This window comes from Triturus cristatus, chromosome 4_1 (genome assembly GCF_964204655.1).
Source record: "Triturus cristatus chromosome 4_1, aTriCri1.1, whole genome shotgun sequence".
In the NCBI taxonomy this organism is placed as follows: domain Eukaryota; kingdom Metazoa; phylum Chordata; class Amphibia; order Caudata; family Salamandridae; genus Triturus; species Triturus cristatus.
This window is the reverse complement of record NC_140585.1, coordinates 247,454,224-247,472,483: the sequence shown is the minus strand read 5'-3', so window position 1 is coordinate 247,472,483 and position 18,260 is coordinate 247,454,224. Positions and strand designations below refer to the sequence as shown.

The following is an 18,260-nucleotide window of genomic DNA, read 5'->3' as shown; positions in this document are numbered from 1 at the left end:
GCAGTAAAGTGATACAAGCCCTCATCACCAGCAGACTTGACTACGGCAACACGCTATATGTGGGTGGCGCTGCCCAGCTCCAAGTGGTGTAAAACGCTCCGGCCAAACATACGCACAACCACCCCATACAGGCCCACACAAGCAGGCATCTGCTGGATCTCCATTGGCTCCCAGTTCAGAATAACTCCCTCTTCAAGCACCTTTAAGGCCCTGCACAACCTGGGCTCCTCATATGTCAACTACAGCATCCACTTACACATTCTGACCAAAACTCTCAATTCTGCTGTCAAACTACTGGCCTCTTTCCCTCACATGGGGTGAGCCAAAGCAGGAGTACAGGAGTATGCACCAGATGTAGTAGCGGCACAGAGGACATTAAGACATGAGCTCCTTCCGCTGAAGACAGCTGCACATGATGTGAGAACTAACAGTCAGACCCAAGGTAGTCCTACCCCATGCTCTCAGATCAGGGACCCTCAAGAAAGGGTTGTGATGAGGAGCAACAAAGCTGTAGGATCTCCACCAACATGTCAGTCTTCACCTCCACCCCTATTTGCACTTTCAAAAAGCCTTAAAGCATCACCTACTCGTTCTTGAAAGTGGTAACACATGATTCTTACTAACTCAATGTTTCTTTTGCTATGCATAGTAACTCTTGTCAAAATACTTATCTCTTATCAAATAAATTAATAGCTATTAATGGATTCTAAATACCACTTAAAACATGGCCCTGTACGAAGTTAGGTCATCTCGGATGAACTTTCCAGCCGTAGTGGCTCTTGGCCTTACCTTAGCCCAGATGATGCTCCTGGTACAGCTGGAAGAGAGAGTTGCAACTTTCTCAATAATTTGGCACTGCTTTCTTCATGTGTTTGGTCCTGGCTCCTAGCCCTTTCATTGATACTTTCTAAATGCATGGCTGAACTCCGAATATTTGGCTCGTTCTTGTTACGATTGTGACCTGTGTAAACAAGCAGACAAAGATGTCAGATTATATTGGTCTGAAGACTTGTTTTACAGGCTGCCCAGTAGTTTTCCCAGTGATTCATGTATTATGAAGTTATCAGGGATTTTTTGTACTACAGTAAATGGGTGTTTTTCACTTTTGAAGAGGTGAATTTTCTTCAGTAGCTTCAGGTGGAAGCTGCTAATTCCAATCACTCAAAATACTAGGCTTTCGAGATGAGTGGTCAAATAGCAAAGTATCAGCCCCACTTTTAGGTCTGGAGTTAGCCAAGACGTTTTGATTTTATCAAAATTATATGTATATTATACTTACTTTAGGGACTTTCAGCCAGTCTTCTTCAGCCTCTGGTCTGTTATTGGGTCATTCACACTTCTCGTTCAGTTCATTTCAGCCATTGGTTAGCTTCACAGTGAGTGGCGGCGTTCTGCCCTTTCACAAGGAGCACGTCCACCCACAAAATATACACCATAAAGCACTACTATGGCAATGTGTGCTTCGTGAGACCCAAAAATATTTTAGATTTTCAACATTTATTTTTTGATTGATGAGAGCACAGCAGCTTTCTCAACAACAAATGTTTTGCAAAAGCCATTACAAAACAAGCATTGACAAGCAAAAATTACGCGATACGCCAGGCTTATTGGCTTTGTCAAAGTTTGTTGAATTTTTTGGTAGGTTTGATGTGTAATGACGCTTATGCCATTAGTTTCAAACTTAATTTTATCTATAGCTGTATAAACTACACATACACACAGATACATCCAGGAGCTTTAACCCCTTGTGTGCCCATGACGAGCTGGACTCGTCATGGGCCGCGGTTGCGCTGTGCCCAAGACGAGTCCAGCTCGTCATGAACCCCGCCCGCTAATGCAACGGCCGGCACAGGGTGGGGAAAGGGCGTGGCACACAAGGGGTTAAGCCATCTCTCTTGATACATTGCTTTATCACACTCTCGTTCACATTTTGGCTCTGTGAAAGGCTAGCTTCCTTCACTCATTGCCTTTCTTGATATTGTGATTCATATGCTGGCCAGCCAGCAGGACAGCCATTTGATGTGTTCTGTGTTAGGCAGTTTGAGTGACATCATTTTCCCATGTAACTGTGAACCTGCACCAAGCAGGAAAAAAAAGTTCCACTTCAAGTGAATGTTTTTTCATTCTAATCCATGTATTTGTAGCGGGAGCAAACAGAATCCATTCTGGGAGTAACTTTCCTACTGTTGGGGCGCTCAATTACTAAACAGAGCCCCCAGTCTAATGCTGTTCATGTCAGGTCACTCATATAGTTTGCAGAGTACTGGGAAGCCACAACACCAATGCTACACATTTAGATGTTGCAGTACCGAAGCTTTCCTAAGACTATTTAGTATTTACATTTTTAGAAAGCTTTTTAGTAGCCCGATTTCTTGTTATATGTTGCTGAGAAAATTTCTTACTACTTTTTAAGTCGGTAGTGCATGTTTACCTTCAGAGTAAACAGAGGAAAGCTTCACTCTGTGATTTTCCTTATGCTGATGCCCAAACTTCTGCATTGGAACCGGAGGATACCAAGGTGAATATTTTATAACTCAAGTGTCAGTAGTGAAGAGGGCAGCAATACCACTTCAGGAGAAGACACCATGTGAAGAATTTCCTCCTTACTGGAAAAAATAGGAAGTTATGCTTCAGATATTTCCAGACACTTTGGGCCTTATTCCGAGTACGGCGGCCCTACGTCCGCCGTATTCGCGGTGGTGGTCCAACTTCCGAAATCATTGCGGGTCGAGTGTGGCATTTGGACCGCCGCAGGACGGCCGCCTCTACCGGGATCCAGGATCCCGTGGCGTGGGGCAGTGGGAAGGGGCAGGAATATGCTGGTGGTACCGCTGCGGCACCACTGAGCATATTCCAAGCTGCATTTCCAGCACCCATTTCATTGTGAATAGCCCACCATGAAAAGGGTGGCGGAGATAAAACTAAGGGGGCCCTAACCAGGGTCCCCTGCCCCTTCTGGGTCTGGGGGTGCATGCGGTGGTGGACACATGTAGTGCCCCCCTGGAATTCCACATCGTGCAGGAACGTGTTGCAAGTGCTGTGAACGCAGCGGTCTGCTGTTCAAGCTCTCTTAGAGCTAGCTAGCACATCACTGAAATATAGACTATACAATGTAAAGCAGGAGCAATAATACAATAGCTCGAATTCATCTCAAGCTGACGACAAGGAATATGAGGGCTGAACAACCCCAGATAAACCCGTCAGGTACTTGCGTATGTGAACAGAGACAATATAGACACATACACACAGTGGGCAAAAACAATTATAATACACTTAACCATAGGTCACTGGTAGAGACTCTATCTAACCCGATATTCCTCACCTTTTAAATATTCCAGAAACTCTTTTCAGCAGTACCAATGCACAGTGGTACCAGTGGCAGCTCCTCCGCTACGGCGGAGGAGCGTCGCTCCACTGCTTTTGAGCAGTGCAAAGTAAAGGAAATATAAAATGATAATAACTTTGAGTTATTATAATTTTAGGTTTAATTTGCAGGTGGGCGGGGCTGTTCTGCTCTCGGAGCAGGGCAGGGTAGGAGTGGTTTGCACACTCCAAAGTGCACAGTGACTGTTTGGTCGGCCCTTTTGGGTCGGCCAAAACAGTCATGCGCACTTTCCCTGCTCCCCATGCAGGCTGCATTACAACATGCGTGGAGAACATGCTCAGGCCCCCATTCTCTGGTTGAGCATTGAAGCAGGATGCTCAAACCCAAACACAACACTGCATTGCAGCATTGTGATTGGTCAGGGGAGCCTGGCTGTTCTTCCTGGCTTCCTGTTCCTCGAGTCCCACGAGGAGAGCAAGGAGCAGAGACGCGGAACCTGGCCGTAAGGTATGTTTATATTTTTGTTTTTTTTCATTGCGCAACCCCACGCCTCCCTCAACCCCATCGCGCCCACCCCGCCAGTCATGCTGGCCACCATGGAGTGGTACTGCTGAAAGAAGTTTCTGTAGGTAGCGCCGTGTGGTTCCCCACTGACGCCGTTCTGCTCTGGAATGATGTGCGGAGCTTATATAGATGTCACTCTTGTGCGCCGATGGCTGTCTACGCCCCCGGATGTTATGCCCCAAAAGCAAATTGGTTGTGACCAGTGTGCAGATTCCTAAACTTAGAATCTTATTAAAGGATGTAGGCCAGTTCCCAGAAGGGGGAGTGAGAGACATTGCCTTCTTAGAGGACCATTCCTGAAACTTATTGCTTTTTTGTCCTCCTACTCTTCACCTACTCTCCGTTTTTGGCCCTAGAACTCGGGGCATGTTCCCACTGTACTGCAGTTGGAAGATAAGAGCACCCTACCTATACAGGTTAGGAGCGGGGTGGTCACACAATTGGGTTAAGCGCCGTACCTGGGAGGGCCCTATGAAAAGGTACACCTATACCCAGGGCAGGTACGGCATTGGCGAGTAGGGGGATATGGCACTGATCATGCCCCACAGGACTTGCCTGCCCAGTATGTCTCCTACTCAGGTTGACGTCTCTAATGGTAAGTATATCTGGAGGGGGCATCCCTTACCGCCAGAGTGGCCCTAGGGTACTTCCCAAGGGGTGAAGCTCAAGGTAGGTGAATAGCCGGGTGAAGAACTGAGCATGACTGCTGCCCAACAGGAGAATGCCCCTAGGTCGGGTCCCACTACCTCGGGGGTCAGTTTCCCTCCATGGGACACCTCCTGAGGTTGCCCAGGCCCCTTTGCGGCCATAGGGCCGCAGCCCTTCCCCACTGGTGGTGCAGTGTGGAAGTGCATCCACCCTTCCTACCTCTCGTAGGAAGTAGCGCTTAGCTGAGGGGTGTAACGGATCATCCACATGTCATGACAAGTGGTGGGTGCATCAGCACCAAGGTTGTGCTGGTTCTGGGTCTGGCCGGATAGTGCCGGTCAGCCTGAGCCCTTCCACCCGTGCTGTTTCTAGGCGCCCACCGCCAGCCTGACAAGATTGGCTGGTGTGCGTGTTAGGACCAACGATGTGCTTAATCTGGACTGCCATTGTCGGCCAGATAGCGGACTGACACAGCGGGTGTCCTGGAGACATGGGGCAGCTGGCCTACAACTGCATGCCAGTGCGCGTGCTGGTTCTCATGTGGAGCCTCGAGGCTGCAGTGTGAAAGTGCGCACACCCTTCCTACACATCAGGTAATGGTGTGGACATGATGTTTGTAAATGTAGGTCAGGCCTGACATTGCGGCCCGGTTGCGCAACTGCACTGCTGGTGTGGTTTACCTCTGTGTCCGATCTGCTATGGCATGCCAGTGTGCACACTCGCACAGACAGTACGATTAAACATGTGTCTGACCTGCCCCAGCAGGTCTGTGAGAGCTCCCTTTCGCACGTACTCCAGCTGACCCATAACAAACACAGGCCAGTCGGAGGGGGGCCTTTCACCTCCACTCGGATGGAAGGTGAAGTGCTGGGCAAGCATTTACAGGTGTTCGCTGCCCAAGTAGTGTGGAAGACCCACAAGTTTCCCTAAAGTTAGCATGGGAAGAGGTTGCCTGTATTTTAAGCTGCAATAATGGATTGCAGTAGCGCAGCCTCGTGATGTTCCCTATCAATTGATTCGCTAGGCCAAACCTGCTCCAATGGTAACAGTGGGCTTGGCATATCTTGTGTGGAAATGCCACGTATGGAAAGTTGACTTTTTAGGCATCAAACTCTTTGCGTGCCATGGTGTTTGGCGCCGGTCAACACCAGAGGCTGGGTGAGCACATCTGGCATCAGTGACCGCCGTAAATCATTGGGCATGCAACTGAGATAACGACCTCTGCCATTTAAGGGCCTGGCAGAATAGACAGGGGTGGCAGAGATTGTGACATCTGGCCTCTGGGTCCAGATTACAGTCCCCACAAAGACAGAGATCTACATTCCACCGCCTTATGGCAGACAGGACTGAAAATTTAGGGGAGACACCTGGGGTCAAAGGCCCAATGGGGTATAACTATACAGTGCTACCCCACTGAGCAGGGAGATTCGCTTGTAGGGACGCAGGAACAGAGAACCTGGAATGCGTAGTACACATTGCCAGGGGACTCTGTTGTGCACATGATGGATAACTGCATGTGGAAAGGACCGCATGCCTTCCTGAATAGTGGCTGGCCTGGGATAATGACCTGCTGACGCGTGGCACCCTGAAGTGGACTCCCAAGGACCTGTTGGCCTGTTCTCTCAGAGGTCTCAAGGACATGAGAGATCTCCTACGAGGGGCCCACACCATCTACCAGTGACATCTGGGATGCAATGCCCTCTAAATGCCCACATTGCCTGCTGAAAGCTGGACAGCGCAGTGTGAGCTTGGAACTACAGAATTGTGCTTGGAGACCGGAGGGCCTAGTGTGGAGCTCAAAACGTTAGCAGCATCTGCGGCAAAGTGGTTCCTGTACTGCAGGGACTACGGCACAGATAAGCATCTTGTTGGTGGTGAGCAGATTCACCTGTTGGTGAATCCAAATTGGCCCACTTTGTTGATTGTGCCGCATTTCTCTTGTGCGCCACGCAGACTGCTTGCAGTGTCCGATTCACATGTTGCTACCATTGGAAATGGGGGAAGCACTGATTGCAGAGTCTCATTCTATCATGTGAGGCACTGCTAAATTTGCACCTGTGTGTGTGTCCGGAATCATCTGCTGCGACTGACATCAAGGTGTGCTGGACATAGTGGCTCATTTCCAGGGAGGTACAGAATTGCAACTTTACTTTGTGTAACCTGAAGTGTCTGGTCTAACTCATCTCTTTGTGCACCAGACCCTGTGCCCGGATTGCCAGGGCACCTCCCGATCCACGTGTACCAGACAGGGTGCATTCTCAAGCCGAGAGACTCCTCTGTGTGTTGTTACCCATTCACTGCTTGTTCCCTCACTGGTCCCTTCATGGTGGACCAACTGCCCTCTCCCCATCTGGCCCCCCAAAGACTTTGTGGAGCCCGGTAAGAGTGAGAGGAAATGACTAGGCTGGAGGGACGCTTCAGAGAAGGCTCAGGAACAGGCCAAGAGACTGTGTAACCTCATTTGAGCTTTGCAGAACTGGGCTGGTACCAGAAGGACCTGAGAGGCCCCTGTTTGTAACAAATTATTGCTCTTGGCCCATTTCTGCTTCACAACTTGTTGGTGAACTTCCTGAGTGGTACCAAGACCATTTGTTTGCTTTTACCTCTTGTTTCTGCTTACTGTGTTATCCCCACCTGCTTTCTGGGAACCCAGACGAGGTGTGACCTCAGCCATGAGTGGCAGTGTATATGGAGCAAGGGGCTGGTGAACTTACATCTGGGTGACCGGGGCAGTGGGGCTGAATTGGAGGGCGACGGGAGACTTGGAGCCACAGGCTCTGCAGCATGTTATTTATTGACCCGCTTAGTATCAATGACACCGCATTAGGGTTTCGAGTACATACCACTGTGAAAGTGCCCATACAGACCGGGTTGGTACCTCTTGCATTGCGTAGTGGTGGAAAGTGAGTGTGAGTGTGGGGGAGTGGCAGTCTGTAAACCGCTTTTGCTTCATGACACTGGTCGCCAGTGTTGGTTTATAAGTTGTTCTCTTACCAAAAACACTTTACCTCTCAACAGTTGGTTTATAAGCGTGGCTTAGTCCTGCAACGCTGCTAATAGTGTTTTGATTCTGTGAATGCACATATTACTGATATCGTTGTAGTAGCCCAGGGTGCAACCTATAGCCATGTGAAATGGTATAATAAGGATGCTGTGTGGGGTTTAGAATAGTACTGTTCCCATGTGTGCATGTTAATGAGATCTGATCAACACAAATTTGGCCTAGTACTGCTAGTAATTTTGCCAAGTGTGATTAATGCCCGGAACTCCATGATATTCATGTGACATTGTTTAATATGAGAGTTGACTATAAACAACATTTCTTGACGTCAAGTGTGAAAACTCTCATTTGTGTTGTGCGGAATATTTATTGTGCTCGCGTCCTGTGTTTTTGCATTACACCTTGCTTCTGAGGGACGCCTGACTACTAAGTGCCAAGCAACCAAAGGGTGAGCCCAGGTTGTACAATGTGTGTAATCACCTGCCCTTAACGGGAGCGGTGCGTTCTACCTGGCTACAGCACCCCCTCAGCCAATCACACAGTGCCAGTTCCAACAGGGAGGATGGGAGGAGTCGGTGAGGAATCTGTGATAAAATAGAATCTCTACCAGAAAGAGTGTCACCGAAAGTAACTTACTCTTCTGAGAGAGACTTCTAGCTGCAGGTTTCTCACCTTTTGAATAGATACCGAAGGAGTACCTATATGGTGTTGGTCTCTGAATGGATTCAATCCAATAAGTCCTGTAGGACTGAGTGGGCAAAATGCTCCTCTAGGCAAACGTGGCTGTCCAGTCAGTAGTGCATCCTGAACGTAAGGAACAATGCCCACATAGCTGCCTGGCAGATGTCCAGGACAGGAACTCTGCATGCCAAAGCAGTGGTGGCAGCTTTGACCCTGGTAGAATGAGCTTGCAGGCCTTCCAGAGACTGCTTTTTGGCCAGTGCATAGCAGATCTTTATGCAGCGCACAATCCAGAGGGAGATGGTTCTTTTCTGCATGGCTTTGCCTATTTTCACGTTAATTAACCTCACAAAAATGTTACCCTGTATTCTCTGCTATGATCAATGTAAAAGTTCACAGTGCCCTTCTAGGGTCCAAGAGATGGGGTCTATCATCCACCTCCTACTTAGAGGGGTGAGGCGGAAGAGCATAGAATGCCAGTAAGGTGATGGTGAGTCCGATGTGGAACAGCGCCACAACTTTCGTCAAGAAGGATGCTCGCAACCGCAAAACTAGTTTATCAGGGAAGAAGGTGGGACAGGGCAAATGGACATAGAGAACCTGAAGCTCACTTACTCGCTGCACTGATTTATGGCGACGAGGAACACTGTCTTGAGGGTGAGATGCCGCAATGGACAGTGGTGAAGGGAGTACACATCAAATATGAGAGGATCAAGTTTAATTGTGGCATGACAAAAGGAGAAGGAGGAAACATGTGGTAACCCTTTAAAAAAACCTCACAACAGGTGATTTAAATAATGAGGGCCGATCCGCAACTCCAAAACGGTCAAAAGATACCTTTTAATTGTGTCCAGCGCAAAGCCTTGCAGGGTGATAGGACAAAACAAACAGCAAAACTTCAGATAACCTTGCCTGGAGGGTGTCTATCTGCTTTTTGCTGCACCAAGCTACAAACTTGCTCTGATGACAGGCTTATACTTTTTTTTGTTGACGGATGTCTGGATGCCAAGATGCATCAACCACCTTCAGAGGAAGGTCGATGGTGTTCAGCTGTCGCCATTCAATCTCCTAGCATGAAGGTGGACATTGTGATAGCCCTGGTTCAGAATCGTGTCCCATTGCTGTGCAGCAGATCCTCCCAGAGGGGCAACCTAATCGGCCAACAGATGCTAGTGCCTAGGATTTCAGGATACCATGCGCTCTGTACACAATTCGGGGCCACTAGGATGACTTGGGCCTGGTCGGTCCTGAAAATCTTCAGAACTTGGGACAGAAGGGTTATCAGCAGAAAGGCATAAAGGCGTCCCGCGTTCCACCCTGGACGTAACATGTCTCCTAGCAAGAGATGCTTTGGAAACTCTAGTGTACAGAACTAATGACATTGCACGTTCTCTGCGGTGACGCATAGATAAAGCCATGGTGCTCCCCATTTGCCGAAGATGCATTGCACCACCTCCTGGTGCAATGACCATTTGTGATCTGCGAGGCGTCAGCAGCTGAGCTCGTCTACCCTGGCACCAGGAAAATTCCTTGATGATCCCACCATTTCCAGAGCCTAAGTGCCTCCTGGTACATGGTCTGTACCCCCACCCCTGCTCTATTTGTTGCAATACCACATGGTGTTGGTGTTGTCTGTAAGCACCTGCAGTAACCTCCCCTTAATGCATGGAAGGAAGGCTTTCAATGCCAAGCGAATGACCTTCAGCTCCAGAAGGTTGATATGGAACTGGGTCTCTGTCAGAGACCAGAGGCCTCTGATCTCCACCTCTCCCAGATGGCCGCACCAATGCATTGGTCACCTCTGTCAGCTCTGTGTGGGGTAAGGCAAGAGGTTCAGGAGCAGACCCAATTGTGGTTCAGTAACCACCACTGCAGATATTTTGCATTCTCCTCCAAAATATGGATGCGGTCAGAGAGACCCCCTTGATGTCGGGCCCACTTAAACTTCAGGGACAGCATATGCGACCTAGTGTGCTTGACTAGCAGGATGCAGGAGGCCATCAGTCCCAGCAGACTCGGAGTCAATCTCACTGAAATCCAGGACTGAGATTTAATGATTTTGATAATAGCCTAAATGGCCTGCACTCTACTGTCTGGGTGAAAGGAATTAAACAGGACAGTGTCCAGAATAGCTCCGATGAAGGGGAGAGTCTGAGAAGGAGTCAGGTGTGACTTCTGCACATTGATAGTGGACCCCAAAGATGACCGGAAGTTCACTATCGTCTGGAGGTGGTTGACAACTGCCTGGGGCGAGCCCGCCTTTAACAGCTAGTTATCGAGGTTGAGGAAGACTAGTATCCCCGACCCCCGGAGATGTGTTGCTTCCACGCCATCACTTTCATGAACCCTTGAGCGGGTCTGGTAAATCCAAAGGGGAGTACAGCAAACAGAAGATGCTCCAGGCCCACCATAAACTGCATGTAGCGACGATTGGCCCTCAAAACGGGAATGTTGAAATATGCGTTCTGCAGGACCAATGCTACCAGGCTGGTCTCCAGGGTCATGGGCAAGAAAGGCCATAGCTAGGGTGAACATTTTAAATGTGTTCTTCCAGAGGAAGGCTTTGAGGGGAGCAGATCTAGAATAGAATGAAAGTCTCCATCCTTCTTTGGCCAAGAAAGTATCTGGAATAAAAACCATGACCCACGTCTGATGCAGGCACCCTCTCAATAGCCCCTTTGGCCAAAAGGACTTGCACTTCCTGACACAGGACGGCAGAAGGTGCAGTGAAATAATTGTGAAGGGTAAGGTGTATCCTTACCCTTCCAACAAAATGGACCCACTAGTCTGATGTTATAGCGTGCCACCTGGTAAGAATCGTTAAAAATCAGACATTGCAACAAAAGGTCTGATTACTTTATGGAATCTGATACCTTGATGCAGAGGCTAATTGAGAGGAGCTATCCTAAATGACTAGTAAAACAAGTAAGAAAGAGGGCCTGATACAATCCGAGAGAAAAGCTGCTAGAATCTCGACAACAAGATAGCTACTTTGATCGGATTATCTGTGTGACTGCATTATGTCCTGCAATAAACAAAGTGAAAAGGATTATACTAAAGCACTGGAATTTGGTTATAGGTCACCTACCAATTAAGGAAGCTCCCCTTTTCACTTTTAAGAGTGGTACCAACTTGAAGGATACATTAATGAGTCATCTTACCCCCTCCATCAAAATCCAATTTGAACTCTTATTGGGGTTTAGCTCCCCTTGTGGGCAATTTCAAATGTGCGCAATGTGTTGCATGTAACTTCTGTATTAAATCAAAGGTATTTTCGCACTAGGATGTTAAAATCAACCATAAAACCTTCACTAATTGTGATACACAAAATGTTATCTATACTGTTTGGTGCCCTTGTGACCTGATATATATAGGTCAGACAACACAAAGTTAAAAGCAGGACCATGCAACATCAGAGCTGGATGAAATGTGGAATTGTAGGAGCACCGATGGTCAATCAATCAATCAATCAATCATGGTATTTATAAAGCGCACTACATACCGGTGAGGGTCTCAAGGTGCTGAGGGTGCGGGGGGAATGCTGCTACTGTTCGAAGAGCCAGGTCTTGAGAAGTCTCCTGAAGGTTAGGAGGTCTTCAGTCTGCCGCAGGTGGATGAGGAGGGTGTTCCATGTCTTGGTGGCGAGGTGGGAGAATGATCTGCCACCGGCGGTCACTCTTTGGATGCGGGGGATGGTGGCGAGGGCGCGGTCTGTGGAGCGGAGCTGGTGGGTGGGGGTGTAGAGGCTGAGTCGGCTGTTGAGGTACGCTGGTTCGGTGTTGTGGAGTGCCTTGTGTGCATGGGTGAGGTCCTTGAAGGATATCCTCTTGTTGATGGGGAGCCAGTGCAGGTCTCTCAGGTGGGGTGTGATGTGGCTGCGGCGGGGGATGTCGAGGATCAGGCGGGCAGAGGGGTTCTGGATACGTTGGAGCCGTTTCAGGAGTTTGGCTGGGGCTCCTGCGTAGAGTACGTTGCCGTAGTCCAGTCTACTGCTGACGAGGGCCTGGGTGAACGTCCTTCTCGTTTCGGTGGGGATCCACTTGAAGATCCTGCGAAGCATGCGGAGGGTGTTGAAGCAGGAGGCGGAGACAGTGTTGACCTGTTTCATCATGGAGAGGGTGGAGTCGAGGGTGACCCCTAGGTTGCGTGCGTGGTCGGTGGGTGTGGGGGGTGCTCCTAGTGCAGTCAGCCACCAGGAGTCATCCCAGGCCGAGGGGGTGGTTCCGAGGATGAGGACCTCCGTCTTGTCCGAGCTCAGCTTCAGTCGGCTGTTTCTCATCCAGTCGGCGACGGCCTGCATTCCTTCGTGGAGGTTGGTTTTGGCAGTGTGGGGGTCTTTGGTGAGGGAGAGGATCAGCTCGGTGTCGTCGGCGTAGGAGATGATGTTGAGGTCATGTCGTCGTGCTACATGGGCGAGTGGTGCCATGTAGACGTTGAACAGCGGCATGAGCCTTGGGGGACACCGCAGATGATCTTGGTGGCTTCGGAGCGGAAGGGGGGGAGACGGACGCTCTGAGTTCTGCTGGAGAGGAAGGAGGTGGTCCAGTCCAAGGCCATCTCTTGGATTCCGGCGTCCTGGAGGCGTGTTCTTAGTGTGTGGTGGCAGACCGTGTCGAAGGCATCTGACGGGTCCAAGAGGATGAGGGCTGCGGTTTTTCCATTGTCAAGCAGGGTTCTTATGTCATCAGTGGCGGCGAACAGGGCAGTTTCGGTGCTGTGGTTGCTGCGGAACCCGGACCTGGACAGGTCAGTTGTTTGTTGACGGCCTTTTCGATGACCTTCGCTGGGATTGGGAGCAGGGATATGGGTCGGAAGTTCTTGAGGTCCTTGGGGTCCGCCTTGGGTTTCTTGAGTAAGGCGTGGATATCTGCGTGCTTCCAGCTCTCCGGGAAAGTCGCTGTCTCGAAGGAGATGTTGATGGTTTTCCGAAGGTGGGGTGCGATGGTGCTGCTGGCTTTGTTGAAGATGTGGTGTGGGCAGGGGTCTTCCGGGGATCCGGAGTGGACGGTGTTCATGAACTTGATGGTGTTGTTGTCGTTGATGTTGGTCCAGGTCAGCAAGCGGTTGGTACGGGTGGTGGTCATGGGGGCGGGGTTCTTGGCGGTTGTTGGGGTGGTGACGGCGTTGAAGCTGTCGTGTATGTCTGTGATCTTGCGATGGAAGAAGGTGGCCAGCGAGTCGCACAGGTCTTGAGACGGTGGGATATCGTTGGTGTTGGAGCTGGGGTTGGAGAGTTCCTTCACGATGCTGAAGAGCTCTTTGCTGTTGTGTGCGTTGTTGTCTAGGCGGTCTTTGAAGGAGGTCCATTTTGGCGGATCTGATGAGGTGGTGTTGCCTGCGGGTGGCGTTCTTGTGAGCTGTGTAGCTTTCCGGTGTTTGTTCACGGGTCCAGTTTTTTATTTTTAGTTTTCAGCAGGTTCGCTTGGAGGCCTGGAGGTCTTCGGTGAACCAGCTGGCTCTCTTGCTGGTGCGGGTGTTGGGGGGTTTCTTGAGCGGGGCGAGGGTGTTTGCGCAGTCATCGATCCACTGTCTGAGGCTACACGCTGCAGCGTCGGGGTCAGTCGGGTCTGCGGGTGGGCTCTGGGTGAGGGCGGTGGTGAGCTGGTCCTCGGTGACCTTGCTCCAGTTGCGGCGAGGCATCTGTTGGGTGTGGTGGTGGGTTTCTGGAAGGTGAAGTGGATGCAGCGGTGGTCAGTCCAGTGGAGTTCGGTGGTGTGGTTGAAGGAGACGTGGGTGCTTGCTGAGAAGATGGGGTCAAGCGTGTGGCCGGCGGAGTGGGTGGGTGTTGTGACGAGTTGTTTGAGTCCGAGGTTGGCGATCAGGGTGGAAGAGTTGGAGTCGTCGTTGTTCTCGAGGTGGAAGTTCAGGTCCCCGAGGAGGATGTAGTCCGTGGAGGCGAGGGCGTGTGTGCTGATGAAGCCGCCGATGGAGTCGCTGAACTGCGGTCGGGGTCAAGGTGGTCTGTAGACGAGGGTGCCTCTGAGGGTGGTGTTGGGGTCGGTGTGGATCTGGAAGTGCAGGTGTTCGGCGGTGCTGAGGGTGTCGTCGGTGTTGGTTGATACTTTGAGAGTGTTCCTGTGAACGATGGTGATTCCTCCTCCTACTCCGTTGGTGCGGTCCTTGCGGGTGATCTTATAGCCTTCTGGGATGGCTATGGCGATGTCGGGTGCCGAGGAGGGGTTCAGCCAGGTCTCCGTCAGGAAGACGACGTCTGGGGCGTTGGTGTCGAGTAGGTCCCAGAGTTCGACGGCGTGTTTGTGGGCCGATCGGGTGTTGAGCAGGATGCATCTGAGGAAGTTGGGTTCTTCGGTGGGCGGGTTGGAGGGTCGGATGCTGGTGAAGCTGCAGTTTCGGCAGGAGAAGGGTCCTTGGGTGCGCCTCGGGGTGGCCAGGCAGCAGGTGCGTGATTGTCCGTCGTTGAGTGCGTGGAGGGTGTTGGAGTCGTAGTGGAGGCGGGCGTCGTGGTGTTCGCCGGGGCCAGGGGTCCTGGCGCTGGGCGCGGTCCAGGCGCAGACGGGCTTGCCTTAGGCGCGCCTCAGGCGACCCAGCGGCACGGCCGTGCAGCTGCCGGCATATATGGGGAGGTGGGAGGGAGGAGCAGCTGGTTGAGCATTTCCAGCTTCTTAACCACACGGCGGAGAGCATACGCGGACATGAGATCAAGGAAGTGAAGTTGGGCCCGAGAGGGGGAGACAAGTCAAATGCACTTTTACGTAAAGAGCTTTATTGGATTGAGAAATTGTGCTCAATTGTACATGGACTCAACACAACGGAAGATTGGCGACAAGCTGTGTTCGACATATACTGACAATGGTTATATATATATCCATATCTGTCTTTGCTCTTACATGAATTAACTTGGTTTGGGCACAGTTGATGATATTTTTTTACCTTGATTATATGGGCCCCCAAGTTCACACAATATGAATTAATGGAAGAGATTATTTTGCCAATGACTTACTTGGGTTCAAGTTTTTTTTCTATTTCTATTTCTAATATAATACCTTTTAGATAAAGTTCTTGTTGTTTGCCTGCCAATTTCAAATGAGACAAGGAGTCTTTTAATCTTTTTCAATTTTCTTTTTCGAGTCTTTGTTCTTTTGTTTAGTATTCAAAACACGTGCACCCAGCCAGCTGGCTTCGTTCTACGTCTGCGCCGAAGTGAGCAGACAGCTTCTGAAATACACAGCATCCGGCTTGTAGCTCTACCATGAAAACTGTTTTTTATGCACTTGGTGGCAGAATAAAGCCATTTTCATGCTTTGTTCTACTTTTATTTACACAATTTTTTTGTATTTACAGAATATTTCAACCCAATCACAACCGATCTGTAGACTATGTTGGGGCAGAATGTTCTTGCCTTATTTTACTTGCTTTTTGCCAGTGAGTTTCCCACAGATATTGGCTTGGTTTTAGTCCTCGGATTTCTAATAAAGACATGCAATATTGTTTATAGTTTTGTGATAGAATACATTCCAGTATTGTATTTTGGGGAGCTATCCATCACTGACCTAGAGACGCTGCTTGAGGACTTTTCACATTATTACCACGTCTTTGGTTAAAGTCTCAATGTCGGGTTCATTCAGTTGCTGCCTCGTGACTACACGAGATAGTAATTATTTACTGAATGGCAGCTAGCATACTATTGCTTTTTTTGTAGAATCCTCTTATAAGTGACACAAAGTGGGTTATGCGAAGAGTGCCAAGAGGTTGTGTAATGAATACACCTGGATGTTTCACTTAAGATTGATATGTTATAATTTGTTCTTTCTAGAAGTAATCATTCACATCGTATCGAGAGGAATGTTAATGAATTTGGCCCATTTTCTCTTTCCAGGTGCTACCTTGTTTTTGGTTCTGATGATGGCTCTGTTTCAAAATATTGTTTATAGGGGTTGAAACCTTGACAAATATACTGGAGGACTGACTTTAATCAGGATCTTATCTACTATACTCTGATGCGGAGTTGTGTCAATGAATTTTAGATTTATGTCCGCCACTAGGTTTGTACATATATATTGTACATAGCATTTACACCCTTTAATAACTACTCAGCGTCACTGCGTCCTTTCTTGGAGCACCCTTTGATACAATGTGTCTGTCTATGTCTTTGTATATATACCGAGTATAATCTCATTGTTGTCCATAATAAATTGAATTAATTTCCCTACAATAAGCAATCAGGTGGTAGCCTTCTTAAAATTGCCATGGAGGCAGAGGCCTGCATTTCTCTGAGGGGAGCATTGTTTTATTGTATTGTATTCCTGCAAAATATCAGGCACTTCAATACCATTGGATCACAGAAACTATTGGCAGGAACAATTATGGTAATTGCCTGAACAATGCAGCCGCTCAAATAGAACAATTGAATAGATTAAAAACACCAATGGCTGGGAGAGTTGCCCTCATGAAAATGGTCTTCCTGCCCAAACTACTGAACCTTTTTAAAACATCCTTATACCACTCAATCTGATTTTTTTTAAATCAAAGTCATTGATGATAAAGATGGCCTTGGCTGAAAAGCAACCTAGAATTAGTTTGAGTGAACTATAACTATCGTATAATGCTGGGGTTTTGCCGCCCCCAATTATGTGGTATTTACTTGGTCTCCCAAGCCCAATCCACGCACCACTGGTTCCATAACATCAGGAAGGTAACCCACTATAAATTTGAAAAAGCATTGACACCCCCCTCCCCGCCGCCACTGAATACCACAATCATGAAGAAACCCCACAGACCCAACAGAGACATACACATGGTAGATAGCACAATATGGCATGGAAACGACCAGCAGAAATCTGCACAGTAGAAAACATAATACACTCATCACACCTACTGCTAAGAAGCAACCCACATATACGAGTGATGTGTCAACCACTTACAATAGTAAGGCTTCTGCATTCCTTTCCTACTTCATTCCTTTCTCTTCCCCTCACCTCTTTTCAGACATCCGTCCTGCCTTCAATTCATCCTTGCCTCGTTTTCCTAATTACCTCCCTTTTTCTTCCTTCCCCCCCCCCCCTTCAGTCCTTATTTCCATCGATAATTCCTTCATTTTGTCCTTCCTTCCTTAATTCTCTCTCCTTCCTTTTCATTTCTTCACACCGCCTTCGCTCTATTTTTTCTTTTCTTTCTTCCGCCTTTCCTTCCTTCTTCTCTCATTCCTTTAAACCCTCACTCCCTTCCATACCTATTTGCTTCTTTCATTTTGTCCTTCCTCCCTTGTCTTGTTCCTTTCCTTACACCAACCTCCTTTTCATTTTGTCTACCATCACTCCTCCTTCTTTACATCCTTTGTTCCAGAGTTCCTTTATTGCTTCCTTCCATTCCTCCTAAACTTTCCCGTTTCGTACTTCCTTCCTTCTTAGCATCTGCTTTAATTTCTTCACCTTTACTTCCCTTTCTCCTTCCTTATGCCATCCCGCCCCCAATTTCTCCCCTCTCCTGCAGCTTCCCATCTCTTCTCTGCATCCCTTCTTCCTTCCTATTTTTTTGTTTCAAAATCTAATGTGCCATTCTTGTCAAACACATCGTAATCTAACCCTACATTAAATAATACATGCATGATGCGGTTTCAGGTTAGCATCCTTCAGCAGCCGCGGTGCGTCCATTGGGGCGTAGGGGCGTAGCCCCACCAGCCCTGGACCCGCGTTAAAGAATTAAAATAAATGAAACTTTTACGAAATAACTACTTTACTTACCACATTTACACGGCGCCGGGCAGCACCCGACTTTATCGGGAGGGGGGGGGGGGGGCGGGCCGGGCTGGCTGGTGTGGATTGATTGACAGGTCTGTAAAAAAACGTTTTTTTCCCCGCATGTATGCTTCGGGCAGCAACTTGCCCGAGCATGCGCACCCAGGCCGGCCCCATTAGCTAGTAGGGGGGGGGGGGGGGTGCAGGACCTGCTGGCGGCAGCGCTGGCAGCAAAAGGGCGACAGGGCGAGCAGTCACTGTGCCCTCCAAGCCAATCCTGGTGCTGCATGCAGCGCCACTGCGCCAGGATTGGCCGGTCACCGCAGGGGCGGGCAATCCATATTGG

General features: G+C 49.1%; 1 protein-coding gene across 3 annotated transcripts in view; it reads right to left on the bottom strand.

Moving 5' to 3' along the window:
• The window catches only part of AGBL3 (AGBL carboxypeptidase 3), a 616,174-nt gene that overhangs the window by 14,002 nt on the left and 583,912 nt on the right, over positions 1–18,260 (bottom strand). For all 3 annotated transcript variants that reach the window (XM_085651966.1, XM_085651965.1, XM_085651967.1), the window contains exon 21: positions 790–961. In XM_085651966.1, the coding sequence (XP_085508092.1) occupies positions 790–961 (172 nt within the window). The remainder of the gene's footprint in view (positions 1–789; positions 962–18,260) is intronic.